Below are 17,058 nucleotides of genomic sequence, written 5' to 3' on the forward strand. Positions count from 1 at the left end.
CACTTACAAAAAATGTAATGTTGGTTTAAACATGTAAGCAGGCTCTCTCATGTTGGCTCAGCAGTTCTATGGTAGGCATAAAGATGGACAAGAAAGGGTGAAACTGAAATCCAAAGTAGTGACTGCAAAATGTTGAACTGACAATTGACTACAGCCCAGCCCTAGCACCTCTAAGTTTTATATTCTAATTATGGACTGGTATTAAAATGTTTCCTTTCATGAATTTGAATTTTCTGAATGTCCTCCTTTGTGGAGTCATGTAAGAGGACAAAGATATTTCTCTTTTTCTGACCTTCTCTGAGACAGTTTTCTTTGTAGCGGATACCATTGTAAACTTTTCTCTCTCCTCTTATCTCCTTTCTTGCAGCAAAGAATAAATACTAAAATCTTTACCATGAATATGAGGCATATTACATGGATTATTCTTTTAAAATCCAGACCTCTCCTGAGCACTTATTCTCCAAAACCTGGAGATCTGTGAATTATTAAAAAGAGTTACCCAGCATCAGCCCTCCACACCAAGGAGATGAGCTAGGTGATTCTATCTATCAGTGATTATACGAGAGTAGGAAAATAAACATCTAAAAGCTGAAAGGACATGAAGTGTTACCTATGCATTTCCACATCTCAATACCATTCCTTGCTCTCGTTCTTTGCTATTACATCAGCACTCTCACATTCCTACTGTTATCATAGCAGCTGTATACAACAATTTAAGACCGTAGGAGAGTTTGGCTTATCATTTCTCACTCTGGAAAGAATGTTAAAAAAAAAGCTATGTACTGGAAAGGAACATTTGTGAACTAAATGCAGCTGTGCCAGCGTGAGATTTTCACAGCATGGGTCAGAAATTACATTTAACTACTGAAAATCCAGAATGTGAGCAGGAGCTCTGGCTGGTGGTGGCAGCGGTGCTGATGGGGATGTTATGAAAATGAAAGCACAAGCTTGACTGATCCTTTCCATAGATAGGAAATAACTTGGTGCAGGACTGAAATCAGCTTTGTAAGACTGAAACTGACAGTTTAAAAGATAGCAATACTTCAGCTCTCACCACTGTGCTATGCAGATGCCTGCACAGCGTCACTGACCCAGGCTGATGCGGAGTGATTTTCCCCTCGCATCCGACCTGTGGCTCAGAAAGCCCCAGGCGGTACTTTTATTCTTTAAGGAAAGGTTCCACCGCAGCTGGAGAGAACACCACCAGCAGGCACAGGCACGATGCTGCTCAAGGCACTCTAAACCCGTGCTTCTGTGGTGACTTGATAGTTCCACAAAAACTGCAAAATAACAATTCTTTCTACGCTCACAGGTCAATAGGGTTATTATCATCCATGTAGAACGACATGATAATCAAGGAAACCCAGCAGTATACTGACTGCTTGCAGTAAAAAAACCCAAAAAAACACTACACGCAGCATTACAACACAATTTTCACACTTTTTTTTTCTGTTTCTCACTAGTACTATTTTCCAGTTGCCTGCTACAGATCACTATTCAGAGATAAAAAGGTTACCTTCAAAAACAATTGCTCCAATAAGAACAACTTTGCAGCTCTTGAGACAAATAAATACATTAACAAGCACTGATCAAGTGAGAGGTGAGTTCTCTTTGAAGGTCAGAAAGAGAAAAGATTTGTTTAGTATGACAGATGACATATAAAATGTTCTTCAACAGGACAAAAAGTCCAAAGTCCAAGGTAGAGGAGCAGCTGTGTGGTCAGAGTGAGGACGACCTACCCCACGTAGACCATGCACTGAGACCATGCACCAAGACCACACACCAAAGCCTTCAGCAAGGAGGGACCAAGGAAGGAATCTGTTTAATACTGTCGAGAGTATAACTGGCATTTACCAGGCTGAAGAAAACTCAAGAGGACTTTCACATACACCAACAGACCTTGCACTGCTGGTCCCATATTGTGGAGGTTCAACTGTGATTTGGTTCAAGGCTGCACACCCTGTAAAGTAACACCCTGTTCCTGCAGAAACGGTAAGAATCTGATGCAGAGGGTGTCACAAGTGAATGGAAAACACAGGTCTGCATTATTTTTCTTAACAGCCATTAACTTTGTACATCACTGCAGACTCGTATCATTTCACTTCTAGTAACACTGCAGGTAGTATCTATGCCTAGGCAGTGAAGGTCTGAAAACCGCCCCTCCATCTACAATGTACAAGATCTAATTTACTTCAATGCTTTTAATATAAGTTTATTGATAACAATCTTGAATACTCAATAGCCAGACACTGGGCAGGCCCCTGTGTTATCTAAAGTGTTTTTCTTTAACTCAGGAGATAAGAAGCAGCTATTTGACAAATGCCTAACATTGTCGGCTCTGACAAATTAATTACAGAAGATATTTGGCATTTGTCTAAATGCTCCACCTCCTGGGAGTAACTGTTTATATGAAAATCTTTGTCTACTAAGTCATTTTTGGCCCCTATAGTCAAAAGAAATAAGCTTGAGAATATGAAAATATGACCATCAGAACAGCTCACACAACAGAAGCCAAGGAAGAGCCACCCAACCCCTTTTAAATAAAAGTATCTATTTTTTTAAAGCAAAGTTTGCTTGGGAAACTCAACATTACAGTTTCCAGGTATCTGTATAGGACTACACACTTCCATGGAGAGAAGGTAGGTACCCACCCAACACCCAATGCCCCTGGAGCACAAAGACCATGCACTGTGCAAGACAGAGAGATCGTTTCAGAAGTATTTTGTTTACCAAATTTATCAGCTAGCTAAGGGTTAAAACTCACTGTCACTACTGGCTACCTTAGCCAGGCTGGCAAAATGAATGAGCTTGTGGAAACCAGAGCAAGTGGAAAGATAAAAAAGAAATCCCTAACCTGTAGCACTTGTACTACTGAAAGCCTACTTGGGGATGCCCATTCAATGGAAAGTTAAGAGCTTCTCACTCTGCAAGTCAGCAAAGTATGAAGATATATACATATCAATGAGAAATGAAAATGTCAAAAGCCTCCAATTCTTTTGTTTAAGACACTTCCTGTAACTATTGAGACTAAGGCCATCACAGATAAATGGATTTAAATAGTACAGTGCAATGTTTTACAGGGACACCATGTAAATTACTTCAGATGCTGAAAGCACTGTAGCAACATTAACATTAAGCAAGCCCCAGGTAACTACCCCTACTAGGGAGGATAAATCAACATCATTAAGCCTGTCTGGCTCTGCTCTATGACTACCTGCTTGCAACCCTCTTACCACTACTTCATTTTATTTACTCAAAAGTGTGGCAACTTAGGGCTGTGGTGGAAGCAATTCCAATCAATTGGGTGGTAGTATAGGTAGTATTCAAGGAATACCTATCTTCCACTCTGCTCTCCTCAAACTTGCACTGAATGTTGAAGCTCCAATTCCAGCAAAGCACAGCTCTACCAAGCACCACCTTCATAATTCTTCCTTTTCTTTTCCTTTTTAGTGTACAGTGTAAGCTGACCCAGATGCACATGGTTAGCAAATAAACAAGAGCAGGCATCAGCAAGGCTGACCTTCCCACACTGGTATACTATGTAAATCAGGAGGAACAACACAGAACCAGTGGAACAGAACTGGCTTTTAATGTCTGCTAGAGAGCTGGGCACAAAACCCACACAGCTCACTCACCCAGCCACCTCAACAGCAGTTCTTGAAGTTCAAGAGGCAAAAAGATACAAAGTACTAGAGACCGAAGATCACAGAATCACAGGGGTTGGAAGGGACCTCCAGAGACCGTTGAGTCCAACCCCCCTGCCAAAGCAGCTCCCCAGCTCATATTGCACAGGGTGGAGTCCAGACAGGGCTGGAATCTCTCCAGAGAAGGAGACTCCACACCCCCTGGGCAGCCTGTCCCAGGGCTCCCTCACCCGCACTGGGGAAAAGTTCTTCCCCATGTTGATGTGGAACTTCCTATGCTCCAACTTGCAGCCATTGCCCCTTGTCCTGTCCCCACAGACACTGAAAAGGGGCTGGCCATTTCCCCTGCATCCCATACTTCAGATATTGATAAACATTAATTAGGTCCCCCCTTAGTCTTCTTTTCTCCAGGCTGAACAGTCCCAGCTCACTCAGCCTTTCCTCACAGTGGAGATGCTCCAGGCCCTTAATCATCTTTGTAACCCTTCTCTGGACTCTCTCCAGGAGATCCCTGTCTTTTTTATACCAGGGAGCCCAGAACTGGACACAATACTCCAGGTGGGGCCTGACCAGGGCAGAGTAGAGGGGGACGATCACCTCCTGTGACCTGCTGGCCACACTCCTCCTGATGTACCCCAGGATCCCATTGGCTGTCTCAGCCCCCAGGGCACACTGCTGGCTCATGGCCAACCTGTCATCAACCAGGACCCCCAGGTCCTTCTCCACAGAGCTCCTCTCCAGCAGGTCATCCCCCAGCCTGCACTGATACAAGCAGTTAAGATACATTACTGCGAACTCACTGCTTCCTTTTCAGCAATCAGAAGTGAGCAGGTAACTGGATGAAGCATGGACAATAATGAGGACAGACATAAGCATCAGTAATATTTCCTGATTTACATAGAGATAAGTTGTTATCATCAGTATGACAGGAGCACAGGCCCAGTTTTAAGAGTCACAACAGGAAACTGCAAGGACAGGGCAATGCAGCAGCTGGAAATAGTAGGAATTATTTAGGGAAATCAGAAGTATCAGTTAATACTTCATAAAATTGGTTGGAAAGTAGAGTATATTATGTTTACATAATTTTGACAACCTCTTTAGCTTCTGACCCACCTGACTCATAATAACTTCAATGTACTTTTCCAGCTTGAACTGTGAAACTATTTGGATCATTAAAGAACCACCTGGTGAATAATACATCAGGAAGAAATTGGATCACAATCTACTGTCTCTTGGTGGAAAAGAAAAACAAGTACATACTTGTAAAGACTAGTATGAGATATGTAAATGATCTGAAATAGAGAATTTCTCAAGAAGTGGAAGGTTTCCTAACGATGAGACAGGGCACTAAGTACAATGCCAGAAATTAAGCATTCAGAGTGATTTAAAATGTGAACTTTTGGGATCCTCATTGGGAAGTAATATTTATAAAACAGATAATATGAGATGCACACAAAAAGGAAGACTCTAAGATAAAATTATGTTCTATTAGGTTATGTCCTAGTTTTGGCTGAAACAGAGTTAATTTTCCTTCTAGTAGCCAGTGTAGTGCTGTGTTTGGGATTTAGTATTAGAATACCGTTCATAACACACTGATGGTTTTGGTTGTTGCTGGGTGGTTGTAGTGTTTGGGACTTTACAGCTTCCCACGTCCTGCCAGGCACACAGGAAGCTGGGAGGGGGCACAGAAAGGACAGCTGACCCAGACTGGACAAAGGGATATTCCACATCATATAATGTCATGCACCAAATACAACCAGGAAAGTGCACTGGTAGGTGGGGATGCTCCTTGGAAACAGGTAAGCAATTGCATTTGTGCAACACTTGTTTTGTTATTAATCTTATTAATATTATTATTCTCTTCTTTTGTTATCCTACTAAACTGTTTTTGTCTCAACCCATGAGCTCTTCCATGCTCCTCTCCATCCTCTTTGCGGGGGGGAGGTCTGGGTTGAGGAGGGGCAAGTGAGTGGCTGCATGGTGCTCAGCTGCTGGTTGGGATTATATCACAACAGGTTATTTCTTCATCTAACATTTTCCAGTGACTAATTTTTAAGATCATGGGGTAGGCATTTTTCTTGGAGGAAGGAAAGTGAAGATTTCTACTGTATAACTTTTAGCATCATGGCTACAAATAAGCAAATACATATACAGCTTTAAATTTTCAGCTCATTCTCTATCATTTATAAAAAAAAAGAAGCCAAAAAACCTAAAATAATGTAAATCATGCAAGCAATGTTATCAGTTTAAGAGGCAAATAGGGCAAAGTGTTCAGAGAGTTTCCACAAGTACCAAGGAAAGTTCTCTTGCTTTACACATGGAGATAGGGATGACTATACACAAAATGACCTTTGCATAGTAAGTCACTGACCTGCTACACTAATATGATGTGTGTATAAGGAAACCCAGCAGGGACAAGGCTCATTTTCAGGAGATCCTGTAACTCAGGACCTCCTCTGCAGTTTATTTCAGCTTGGGTCATGTTGCTATAACTTGTCTCCTAGAAGAAGTCCCATATTTCCTACAGTTCATTCTATACAACAGAGGAAGAATGCATGTAGATTAGCATTGCCTGTGCCAGAAACCAGCCCATGGGTTGCTTTCTTTTCCTGCAAATCTGACAAAGAACAGCAGCAAAGGCAGCCATAGCTTTCTTACTACACTCTTGGTACTGGCACTCCTACTACATCACTCCTGTTCCTCACATGACACCAGCAACAAAATCATTTACAAGTCCCAGCATGTATGATGATAGCTTAATTAGGTTTTGTGTGGATAGATCAGGTCTGATTATACCCATTAATAGACATGCTTGCAAGGCTTCTAGGCATTTCACATTCTGTACTCTTCCAGACCATGTTTCGATTGCCTTAGTGGTGGGGAGTTAGACAGATGATGCCAAATCACTGCTCCCTGCTTGTACTATCTCTGTTGCTATGCTGTAATTTAACCACAGCAGAAGCCCACTACACATCAACCATGCAGTGGACTGCTGCAGCAGCATGCATGAACTCCCCCCTAACCTTTCCTGACCTGCAATTCACTTTCAATTTTATTTAAAATATTATATTCATCCCATCTGTTACACTTAAATAAGGGAAAAAAAAAAGATTTATGAGTAATTTTCATTATAAAACAAACAAGAATGCATTTTAAAAAATAGTGAAAAATCCACAGTAAACTTTGGCTTGTGATATAAATAACCCACAAGACCAGGATACTTCACACTGAGTTGCTCACAGTCAAACAGAGATCAACCATTACAAAATAAAAAAGCTGGTCTCCTGAGTCCCATTTGAGGGCTTTACTCTTTAGCCCTGATTGCCATCATACACACCCGGGTAGAACAAAGACCCTATCAAGAAAGGTATATAAATTAAAAATGACAGAAACAAAAGTCTGCATGATACCTGTCTTGCACAATTGTATGCCATTTTTTTATTCTAGAGACTTTATAAAAAGAATATATGCTGGTTATTTAAGAAGGCCTGTAAAATGGCAAGTTAGTGAAAATAGGGACCACTGGCAATTTCTCACCACAAGCAGCAGAGGCCGTCGTACAAAATTAACAGACAACAGGTTTGAAACAAACAAAGGCACGTGTGTTATCACAGCCTCCGTAACTGTGGGATGCACTGACACAGGATGAAAACCAGAGGCAAAAACCAGTTTGGAATGGAATTAAATATACTTGTCAAAGAAAACTCCATCAAAGGTCATAAACTTGCTAGTCAGGATGCAACATTTTCATCTAGAAGTTCTTAAATCAGTACCAAACTCCGTGAGACTGACAGCTGGAATCATCCCTCCAAACTTGTCTTCTTCTTGTGCACTCCTAAATCCACTTCTGACTACTGTCTTGATTAGACAGGTTAGACAACTGGTTTGAAACAATACAAATGCTCTTATATTTTTAATAGCAAAGCGGATTAGAAAGGTTTCTTATAATTTTGAGAAATTGATTCCACTTACGGCATGGTCCTTGTAGCAGCCTATAAGAGAAGGGGCAGGTATGTGAACGAGATAGCCTCTATATTAGCACATGTGAACATATTAGTTTACTCTAACTTGATGTAATTTAGACTCAGACCACGGACTTGCTTCCTATACCTTTACAGCACTAAGTCTTTCGCTATTATGGAGACTTCTGATACAAGAATTACTCCTACAGAAGCAGTTCAGTTCCCTAAAGACCAGGTTTCCCATTTGTGGACCCAACACATCTCTTACTGTCACACCAATAACAATTCCATGAATGAATGAATGGTGAATCACTAGGCCTGCTCAAAGAAAACTCATGTTGTGGTTTCTAAGGCAGAAGTGAAAACAGCAAGAATGAAATTCACCCAGTTGAGAGGATAGCTTCATTTGACTTCATCACAGACTTTAGCAGGACTTCTCTACAACATACAACAAACAACCTGTTGCTACAGTTACCAAGTTCACTGGGACATGAATCATCAAGGCACCTACATTCTGCTCTGCTGAATTTCAAGCTTATATTCCTACTGATTAGAATAATTCTTGTTACGAAAGATATGATGCAATTCCCCTCATAAAAAAAAGGAGTGCTTGGGTGCTCCTGTACTTCCCTTAACTTTTGATTTGCTGCTGTCGTCAACTACAAAGGTAGAAATTATAAATGCTAGACAGAAACCACGATCTTCAATTTAATCACGTTTTAAAATCAGTTTTATAGCCAACAACACGGTAGAGGGAGGCACCACCAGGAAGTACCTGACTTTGGGAAAAGGAAGAAGTTGTCAAAATGCCTGACAGGTTTTTTTAACCTGCTCAGTTTCTGCTGCTACATTCTTCTCACCAGGAAATGCAAAACCAGATTGGAATCCTCTGAAAGGAAGAATATTTCTTTCAACTGTTGAGGTATGGAGTGAGGGAATCCTGCCAGCGTCCCCCACATTTCACAATGCTGGGAAGTTGAAAATTTTGAGAAAGTTTCCCTCTATTCACAGGTAGCCAGCCTGACTTTGTATTTCCTTTCTTAAGAAGTCCTACCTACCTCCTACTCTTCTCTTCCAGTGCTGCAGAAGCAGCAAAGGACGTTGGAGCACACCCCTGTGGGAAGAGGACATGGGTTTGTGGCCTACATAGTCAACACATGTGTTGCCTTGGTAGAAGCATGCGTGATGACCACTTGCAGAAACTCAGACACACTGATGCCCAATACACCTTTGCTTCCTGCAGTTAAGCTGAATGTGTTAAATGCCCTTTTATTTCTCTTTTAGCCACAAATGGCAACTGTCAGGTTTCAGAAGAACTGCAAGGAGAGAAGGAAGACTTGCAGGCCAGGCCTTTCCCCTAGGTTTCACAGGCAAACGAGCATCACCTGAAAAGCTTCACAGCCTTGCTCTTCTGGATCTGGTGATACAGATTTTTTAGCTTGATCTGTTCTATTTTAGGATGGCCCCAGTATAGGAGGGGAGGGGGGAGATTTCAGCATAACAATATCAGTCATTTATATGTGGCTTCGGAGAAGAACTTGACTCAGTCCATCTGCTGAGATACTCAAGGAACACCAGAAATTAATTGCTGAATGTTCACACAGCTCAAACACTAAAAATAAGTGAAGTTTCATGGGTACCCCTTAATGCTTGAACTTCTTCTTCTTCTAAGATGATGTTACGTAGAGGCTGAAGGTGTTTTTCAGCGAAAAAACCACAAAAATCTTCATCTTTGTGACTTGTGCAATACTTAAAGGAAATCCAAGTACAGGTCTAAAGAACAAGACACATGTTGCAAAGACAGAAATCTCTGCAATCTTGAGCAATAGGGCAAATATTTCTTTATCGTGGAAATTTAAACTTGGACAACCATAAGAAGACAGAAAAAAAAAGAGAGAGATGGAAAAGGCTGGGAGCAAATGAACAAACACATGTCTGACTGCTTTGTTGAGTGGTAAGACAAGAGTTGGTGGGAGGAAGAATTGATGAACTGTCACAGTACGACAAATAAGACCTCTGTTGGATGTATTGATTCTGAACAGAGAATGACTCATGGATCTACTTAATTCTTGCTTCATTTGCAGACAGTAAAGCACTTGAACAAATCACAAATGCTGCCAAATGAGTCAAAAAAGGAAAAAAAAATTCTTTTCCATGCCTGACTTTTTGGGGGTCAGATTTATTAATAACTGTTGTTTTGCAGGACAGCTCATACACCAGAGCTCACATTTTGTATCATGTATCACTGTCTCTCTAGTGGTGAGTTGATCTCTCATATGCATGTTGAACAGTTAGGGCAGACTTGGAGACCAGGAAAAACTGCTACATGAAAAACTGAGCAGATTAGTACATGTATGTCAATTCCATATGTCAATGTCTTTGTGCCATTTGTGGCCTTGAGATAATTTTTAGTTAAGCAAGACTCAGGAAGTAAAATTTTCTTTCCTATTTTACCCTAAACCTATAAGCTACAATACTCCCCCCCCTTTTTTTTTTTACATCATAGACTGATAGACACAAGAGATTTCAAAGAAAAAAAATTGATTTGGGTTACTAACACAGGAGAACAGGTCACAGGTGCTCTGCTTTGGGATTCCCCCCCCACCCCCCTTTTTTAACTTAATTTGAAGCTATTATTTGTCGTGATTCTTGTCTTTATATTTGGAAAACGAGCCTTGAAAACATGAATGAAGTGCACACCAAAGCGATGGCTCTGAGCTGATTTTATGAAGTGCAACTTATCAAGGTTCTTCAATTCTGTGGTCACGCTTGGGATTTTTTCAAAACTTTAACAAAACTACTCATCATTTTCCTGTAGACTAATATCCTACATCCTGTTTTTCTCCCCATATCCTGATGAAACTCTTTTTCTCACTCCCAAGCTTTCCCTTCAAGGCTGCAACCTCTCTCTAGCTACTCTTTTTCCATACTGCTAAAGTAGGCAGCGAATCCAGAACCACCACTACAGAACCCCTAGAATAATCAAAAGGATAATATTAATTTTGTATTTTGAATTGCTTTGCTAAATATTATTTTTTAAATACTTAATTAAAAAAATATTTAATATGGAAAACCAAAAGGCAATCCTCTCTTCACCCACTGTTACCATGCTACTTGCAACTACTCAACTCATTTAGCCAAAAAGCCCTTTTCTCAATTCAGAGAGCAGCCTCCACTCCACAGGTCTGCTGGAAGCCACAAAGAGCTGCAAGGCACATCCTGTCCCTGAGCACCCCAGCTACAGCAATCACTGCCTGGCTTTTTGTGGCAGCTTGTGGGGGACAGGAGGGCAGGTCTGGTGGCTTGGCTGGCAGGAGCTGACTGCTGCTGCAGGCGGGAGGTGTGGTAAGGGTGGCATGCCAGCTGCTGCCACCAGACTGGGATGGGAGGGGAACAGCAAGGATCTGGCTTTGTCAGCTGTTGTACAGACCTACTGCAATCTACATGGGAATTATATGAACTTATGTAGTCCTTTTATAGAAATGCTGATTAAGTTTGGGAGTAACCACTTTGAACCAGCAGCCAAGCACAGAAACAATTCCTTTGTGCTCTGTCAGCCTTAAGGAAACTCAATCTGGAACTATTTTACCAATCTTTTAGATGTCTGAGTTCAATACAGAGATTAGAGAGGGTAAAGTTAGGGCAGAGCTGACCCCAACTGCCAAAATGTTTGAAGAATGGAATTGTGATTTAGCTTTGATCCAACACACGCCTGAAATGTATATTCAGTTATGTCTAACACCATCTGGGTACAGCTAAAAAAGAAGCTGGCTGCATACCTCATTTAAAATATACCAATATCAATGTAAAATAAAAACAGTGAAGTACTCTTTAAATTGTGCTTGCTGGTTGTGCTCCCTCACCCCTATCTTGCCCCCTAGCCCAGCCCTTCACAGTCTAGGGGTTGCTGGAGCACAGCTTATTGTAGTTCTTTCACTTTTCTCACGTAGGCAAAACAAGATGCTCCAGAGCCTAAATATCCTGCTTGCACTGGATTCCCCCTAACTTCCAAGGAATACTCCTACAGAAAATTGTGATAAACAGGAAAAAATACATTTAAGAATTATGTAACAGTTTGTGTTTAATAAGAGAACCAGACAATGAGCATGTGGAAATTCCCTCTCTTGACCTTTACAAGGTGAAAGGTGGGGGCATTATGGGGAGTTACGGCAGCAGAGGACACAGAGTGCCAAATGTCATTGTGCTGGTTAAAGATTTATGTAATTAGATGCATCTGGAGGAAAGCATGAACTCAGTGTCAATATAAAGTCTGAATCAACTTTGCTTGGTTAAACTGCAAGGATATCTCAGTTTATAAACTACCACGTTTGCAGCACAAACACTGACTGACTCATCAAGGCAATTATGCATCAGGTACAGGCTTAAGCAGCAGCAGACTGCACAAAAAACTGGAAGAGACAAGACTGAAAGATTTTAGACTTTATGTGAGTTTGTTTCTATTGTCTGGACTATACAGCAATTTCTATTATATAGCCATTTTCATTCTATAATACCTTTTAATTATGAATCAACTTTAATGTCTAATTTAAAATGCTGCAGTAAGGAAGCAAAGGATTGAAATGAGGTGCTGGCTAATATTTAGTGTTAAAGTTTTACGGTCACTGTGTGCATGCTGCCTTCAAAACAAAGATAACCAGAGGTCTGGAGCACTTCTCCTATGAAGACAGGCTGAGAGTTGGGCTTGTTCAGCCTGGAGAAGAGAAGGCTCCAGGGAGACCTGACAGCAGCCTTGCAGTACCTAAAGGGGCCTACAGGAAAGCAGGGGAGGGGCTGTTGTACAAGGACAGGTAGTGACAGGACAAGGGGTAATGCCTTTAAGCATGGGTAGATTTAGATTAGATATTAGGAAAAAATTCTTCACCATAATAGTGGCAAGGCCCTGGCACAGACTGCCCAGAGAAGCTGGGGCTGCCCCCTCCCTGGCAGCATTCAAGGCCAGGTTGGATGGGGCTCTGGGCAACCTGGTCTAGTGGAGGGTGTCCCTGCCCATGGCAGGGGGGCTGGGGTCCCTTCCAATCCAAATGAGTCTGTGATTCTATGAAAACAGATGATCTCCCCATTCCCTAGCCCTCAAAAGTCTTTGCTCACACCGTTGTGCCACCTCCTCTCTTTGTCAGTAACTGATGCAGCCCCATGGTGATTTGTACCAGGAAACAGACCTAGTATAAAACCATCCTGGAAAAGAGGGGATTGTAATTACAAACTGACAGTGTCATATGCTAGAGAAATTGCCACAGAATATTCCTGTAAATCTGCCAAGTCAATAATATTCATGATGATCTGCTAAGTGCTGGCTGTGAGAACTCAAGTTGCCTGGGGCTACTGGAAGTCACTTATCTAGTTTTCCAGAATGTCAGAACACTTTGGGGGTTAAATGAGTAAAAATCATTCCTTCAACTTCTGCTTTTTTTTTTTTCCTTCTTTCTCTTCTTATCCTTCAAGGTACTTGTGCCTTGGCCACACAACCCAGCCCATTCCCAGGATGTCTAAAGAATGCCTTAATGGAAAGAAAGGAGTATTTTACCAATGTTTTCTTATTTTTACTACCAGAGGTAGTCTTCAGCAAAACAGTTACAGTTTTAAAACTGCATCACAAAGTGTAACAATGTTTTTCTGTTGCATTTAATTAAAGACCAAAAGGCATTTAAATTACCATATTATTGTCACAAATCTTAGGCTGTTTCTTGTGTTTAACAATGCCCTTTATTTTGCTGTTCTCTCTAGAGCACATAAGAGACATGGTCCAAAATACCTAACAATTTGCACATAGTAACACTTACAGTGTGTTATAAATGGAGAGCAAGAATCCCATTGTCTCTTTCAATCGATGCCATGTAGTAACTACACACTAGAACAGAACAGTTTATAAAGCAATATCCTCTCTGGGTCTACCAGCTGCAGTAAATGAACCCTTGAGAAGAGCACAGACTGACTCCCACCTGGAGACAGCTGCACGCAAGTTTGGCAGCTAAGGTCCTTGGAAATACTGCTCCTGTACTGTTATCTCTCAAGTCGATCAGAAGAGGTCACTAACGAGTCCCTCTTCTTCAAAACAGGCCAGTCCTGCTGACCTAAGCCAGCCACCTTGACCTCGGCAGCCTCTTAGCTTTTTGTCCATCCTTCCTGCTCTGCTGCCAACTCCTCTTGTATTAATTTCCTCTCTCAGCCCTGCACTAGGTTTCCCTGTGGACACCAAAGAGTTGAATAAGGCAGGCTGTGAACACCCCAGACGTGCCACTCCATATTTTCCACTCAGCTGCCTCTGGTGTGAGGACAGAAGGCTCCAGAAGAGACTGTTTTGTGGCAGAGTCAGCCCTCAAAGGACTGAATACAGCATTCAGGGAGGTCAGCATTCAACAGCTGACTGACTACTTGGCAGCAATGCCAGTAACCAAGAAAGTAATGCATGCAGAGATTCCTGTGGCCTTCCATTCCTTCATCTAGAAGACAAGTTTCAAGACAGAAGAAAGGATTGCTCTGCTTTGTGGGTTTGTTTGGGTTTCTTCTCTTGTTATTAGCAGTCTTGAAAAAAAGAAAACCAAGAAAGAAAAGAAGAATACATGCTGCTAGTCAGATGTGTCCAAAAAAAGAACAAAGACCTAGGCCTTTCCTGGCATTTAACAGGTCTTATGGTTTAGAGCCATAAAAAGAATAAAAGGTGATTCACCAGCACCCAGCACAATCTCACATTTAAACAATGTTTCTATTCGAAAAAAATACCCTGCAAAGTCAACAGTTAATTCTATAATCTATAATTCTATACAGACATCTAGCATAAAAAATAATCTAAAAATATCTCAGTGAACAGAGAAATACAGGGAAAAAAAATCTTCAGTAGTTTGTATGTTTACAAGAGTATTTCTTTTGGGCAATGAAGGAGCTATTTTGTTCCTCATAGCACAAATTCACACTTCCCATGCCACAAAAGGTACTATCCAGCCAGTGAGTACAGGTATAAGGCAGGAGTAATGAGCATGTCCATCCTATCTCATGTAACGACTCCAGACTCAAAACCAAGATCCAGGTAACAGGAGCAGCACAAGACTATCTGGCAGGAGCTCCAGTGATTAACACTTTTTGCAGTAATAATTAACAGCAACATTGCTTGTAGAACAAAAAAATTTTAGCTAAGAATCTTGTTCTGGAGGTAAGGTGGGGTAAGGCCATGTCATTGTTCTGTTGTGCAGGAAGGAAAGGCAGATCTTCCTAAAAATCCTCCTAGTTTGTAAATACCTGGGCTTCAAGAGAGATCTGACCTGTATCTATATGGAACAGCCTAAATGGAAAGTTGACGCCTCCATATGGTCCTCCTGGAGCTCCCTAGCATCATGGATCAAAAAGTCCTTCCAATACACCAGAAGCTAAGGAGGAACTCAAAGGCAATTTATGCTGCTCAGTGTGCAAATACCCTCTGGTAATATTTCTGATCAGAAATCATCAGTAATTATCCTGCAAAACCAGGCTGGCTCTTTCCTCTGTTGCTTCTGGCTTCTGCAGAACATTCAGGGTTCTGTTCAGAGTTCCCACACTAGCACAGGCATGGACTGAGGAAGGAGGTTTGTTTCTCTTCTTCTTTGCCAGCATAGATCTGTCCTTCTGAGCCTTAAAACACTGTGCCATTACATGCTGCCTGGGGATTCTTCTCAGATAATCAACACTTCCTCCCTGATCAAATCCAAACAACCCATAAACTTCCTTTTCTGCTTTCATAGTAAGGAAAGTACCCTCTTCATGAGCCGGTATCTCATGAAACTTCACCACAGCTCTCAAACAAACATCTTTCAGCAAGTTTATCTAACCTCCCTAGATCAGCTGCTTTCATCTACATATATGAAAGCATATCCTGCTTCTTAAGAATGGTTTTAAAGTAGTTCTTGGAACACAGATATGTTTCTTGTAATTACTAGAAGTAAATTACTTCCTTTATAACTTAGTTTTAATTTCAAGAGCACGAAAATTTAAATTCTGGCTTTGGAATACATTTGAGCAGCTACTTGGGTATTCCTAGTTTAAAGCAAATATTTGATGGACAAAAAAAACCCAAACCCAAACCTTATGCCATTTCTTAGTGAAATGCTAAAAGGAGAGTGTCAAGAATTCTCAAAAATAGATATTGGTAAAAAAACAGGATTCTTCTTCTAAGAATCAAGTGGAAAGAACTGAAGCCAGTTTGAGCTGTCCTCATAAGAACAGGACTCAAGTGCTTCAGGCAATAGGAAGTGAAATAAAGTTTAAATTTGTACAGGATGTGGTTTGGACTAAGTAAGGGGTTATTTTAAGAAGAACCCTTACCAGCATAACTCTAGTAGACTAAATTTTCTACCTGGTAGATCTACCCTGCTCCCCCAAATCCCAGTTACTGTGAAAACATGCGCAGTCACACAAGGCATGTCCTAACGACACTGCGAATCACTGAGTTGGAGCTATGAGCTCTGCATACACAGGGAAATTCAGGTATGATTTATTTTTGTGACTAACACAGTCAAATATGTAAGAAGACCCATCTTCTCACCGATCATTTTTAGTTTCTGAAGTCTTTGAAGAACTATGAACTTCACTGTGACACGTGCTAACAAAAAAGTCTGATCAGTTTCTCAAGAGGACAAATAATAAGCAGCACTAATTGTTTTACCTTCAGCCTGAGCATACACAAAACTCTTAATAAATATTTAACCAGCACTTACATTTTCACACTGCATCCTTTTGGGTTTTATGTGGGAAACATTGAGTCCATCAATAACAATATCAAATGGAAGTCGATTTTTCACAAATGCTTGAAAGGCTTCAAATTCCTGAAACAAACAAACAGGGGGAAAAACATGTGAGTTTAACAGAAACAGATTTCATTCAGTTTTTATTAAAAAAAAAAAGAAGCAAAGCCTTAATTTTGTGCTTTTCCTTTGTTGACTGCACTTTCCATCTTTATTTGCATATTTGCTAAAACATCATTAAAAAAATTAAAATTTTTAAGAGCTGGAAGTGCTACAGTGGATGGTGACAATGGAATTTTTAAAACTTTATAGTCATCCAAAATTTCAAAATGGCAATCCAAGCTGTACACTTTATTTATAGCCAAAGAAACTTTACATACCAGTAGACTGTGACACTACCACTAACTCTTAACATATCCAAATGTTAAATAAGCATTATATTTAGTTTCTCTGTAAGAATTCTGAAATCTGTGAATGCCAGTCTTGGGATAACAGACCTATATTTAATTAAACATTCATTTAGAAACACAGCACTCTGTCTGTGAGAAATGCAGAGCTTTAAAGCTAGCAAGACAATGACCTTTCTTACTAGGCCAGAAATGCAGTGATTGAGCAAACTAACAGCATCCTTCAAGATTTTCCAAGAGAAGAAAAGCCACGATTGCTTTAGGCTTGAGACCTCATAGGAGGAGACTGGAATTCAAAGTAGTAAAATCTTCA

At 40.8% G+C, this 17,058-nt stretch overlaps 1 protein-coding gene across 1 annotated transcript in view; it reads right to left on the reverse strand.

The window, feature by feature from the left end:
* Positions 1 to 17,058, reverse strand: part of PRORP (protein only RNase P catalytic subunit) — a gene marked incomplete at its 5' end in the record, with an annotated part of 46,684 nt that overhangs the window by 10,785 nt on the left and 18,841 nt on the right. Inside the window, one exon of the mRNA XM_084263088.1 lies at positions 16,312 to 16,419. Within this exon, the coding sequence (XP_084119214.1) occupies positions 16,312 to 16,419 (108 nt within the window). The remainder of the gene's footprint in view (positions 1 to 16,311; positions 16,420 to 17,058) is intronic.

This window comes from Gallinula chloropus, assembly GCF_964237585.1.
Source record: "Gallinula chloropus genome assembly, chromosome: 4".
Lineage (NCBI taxonomy): Eukaryota > Metazoa > Chordata > Aves > Gruiformes > Rallidae > Gallinula > Gallinula chloropus.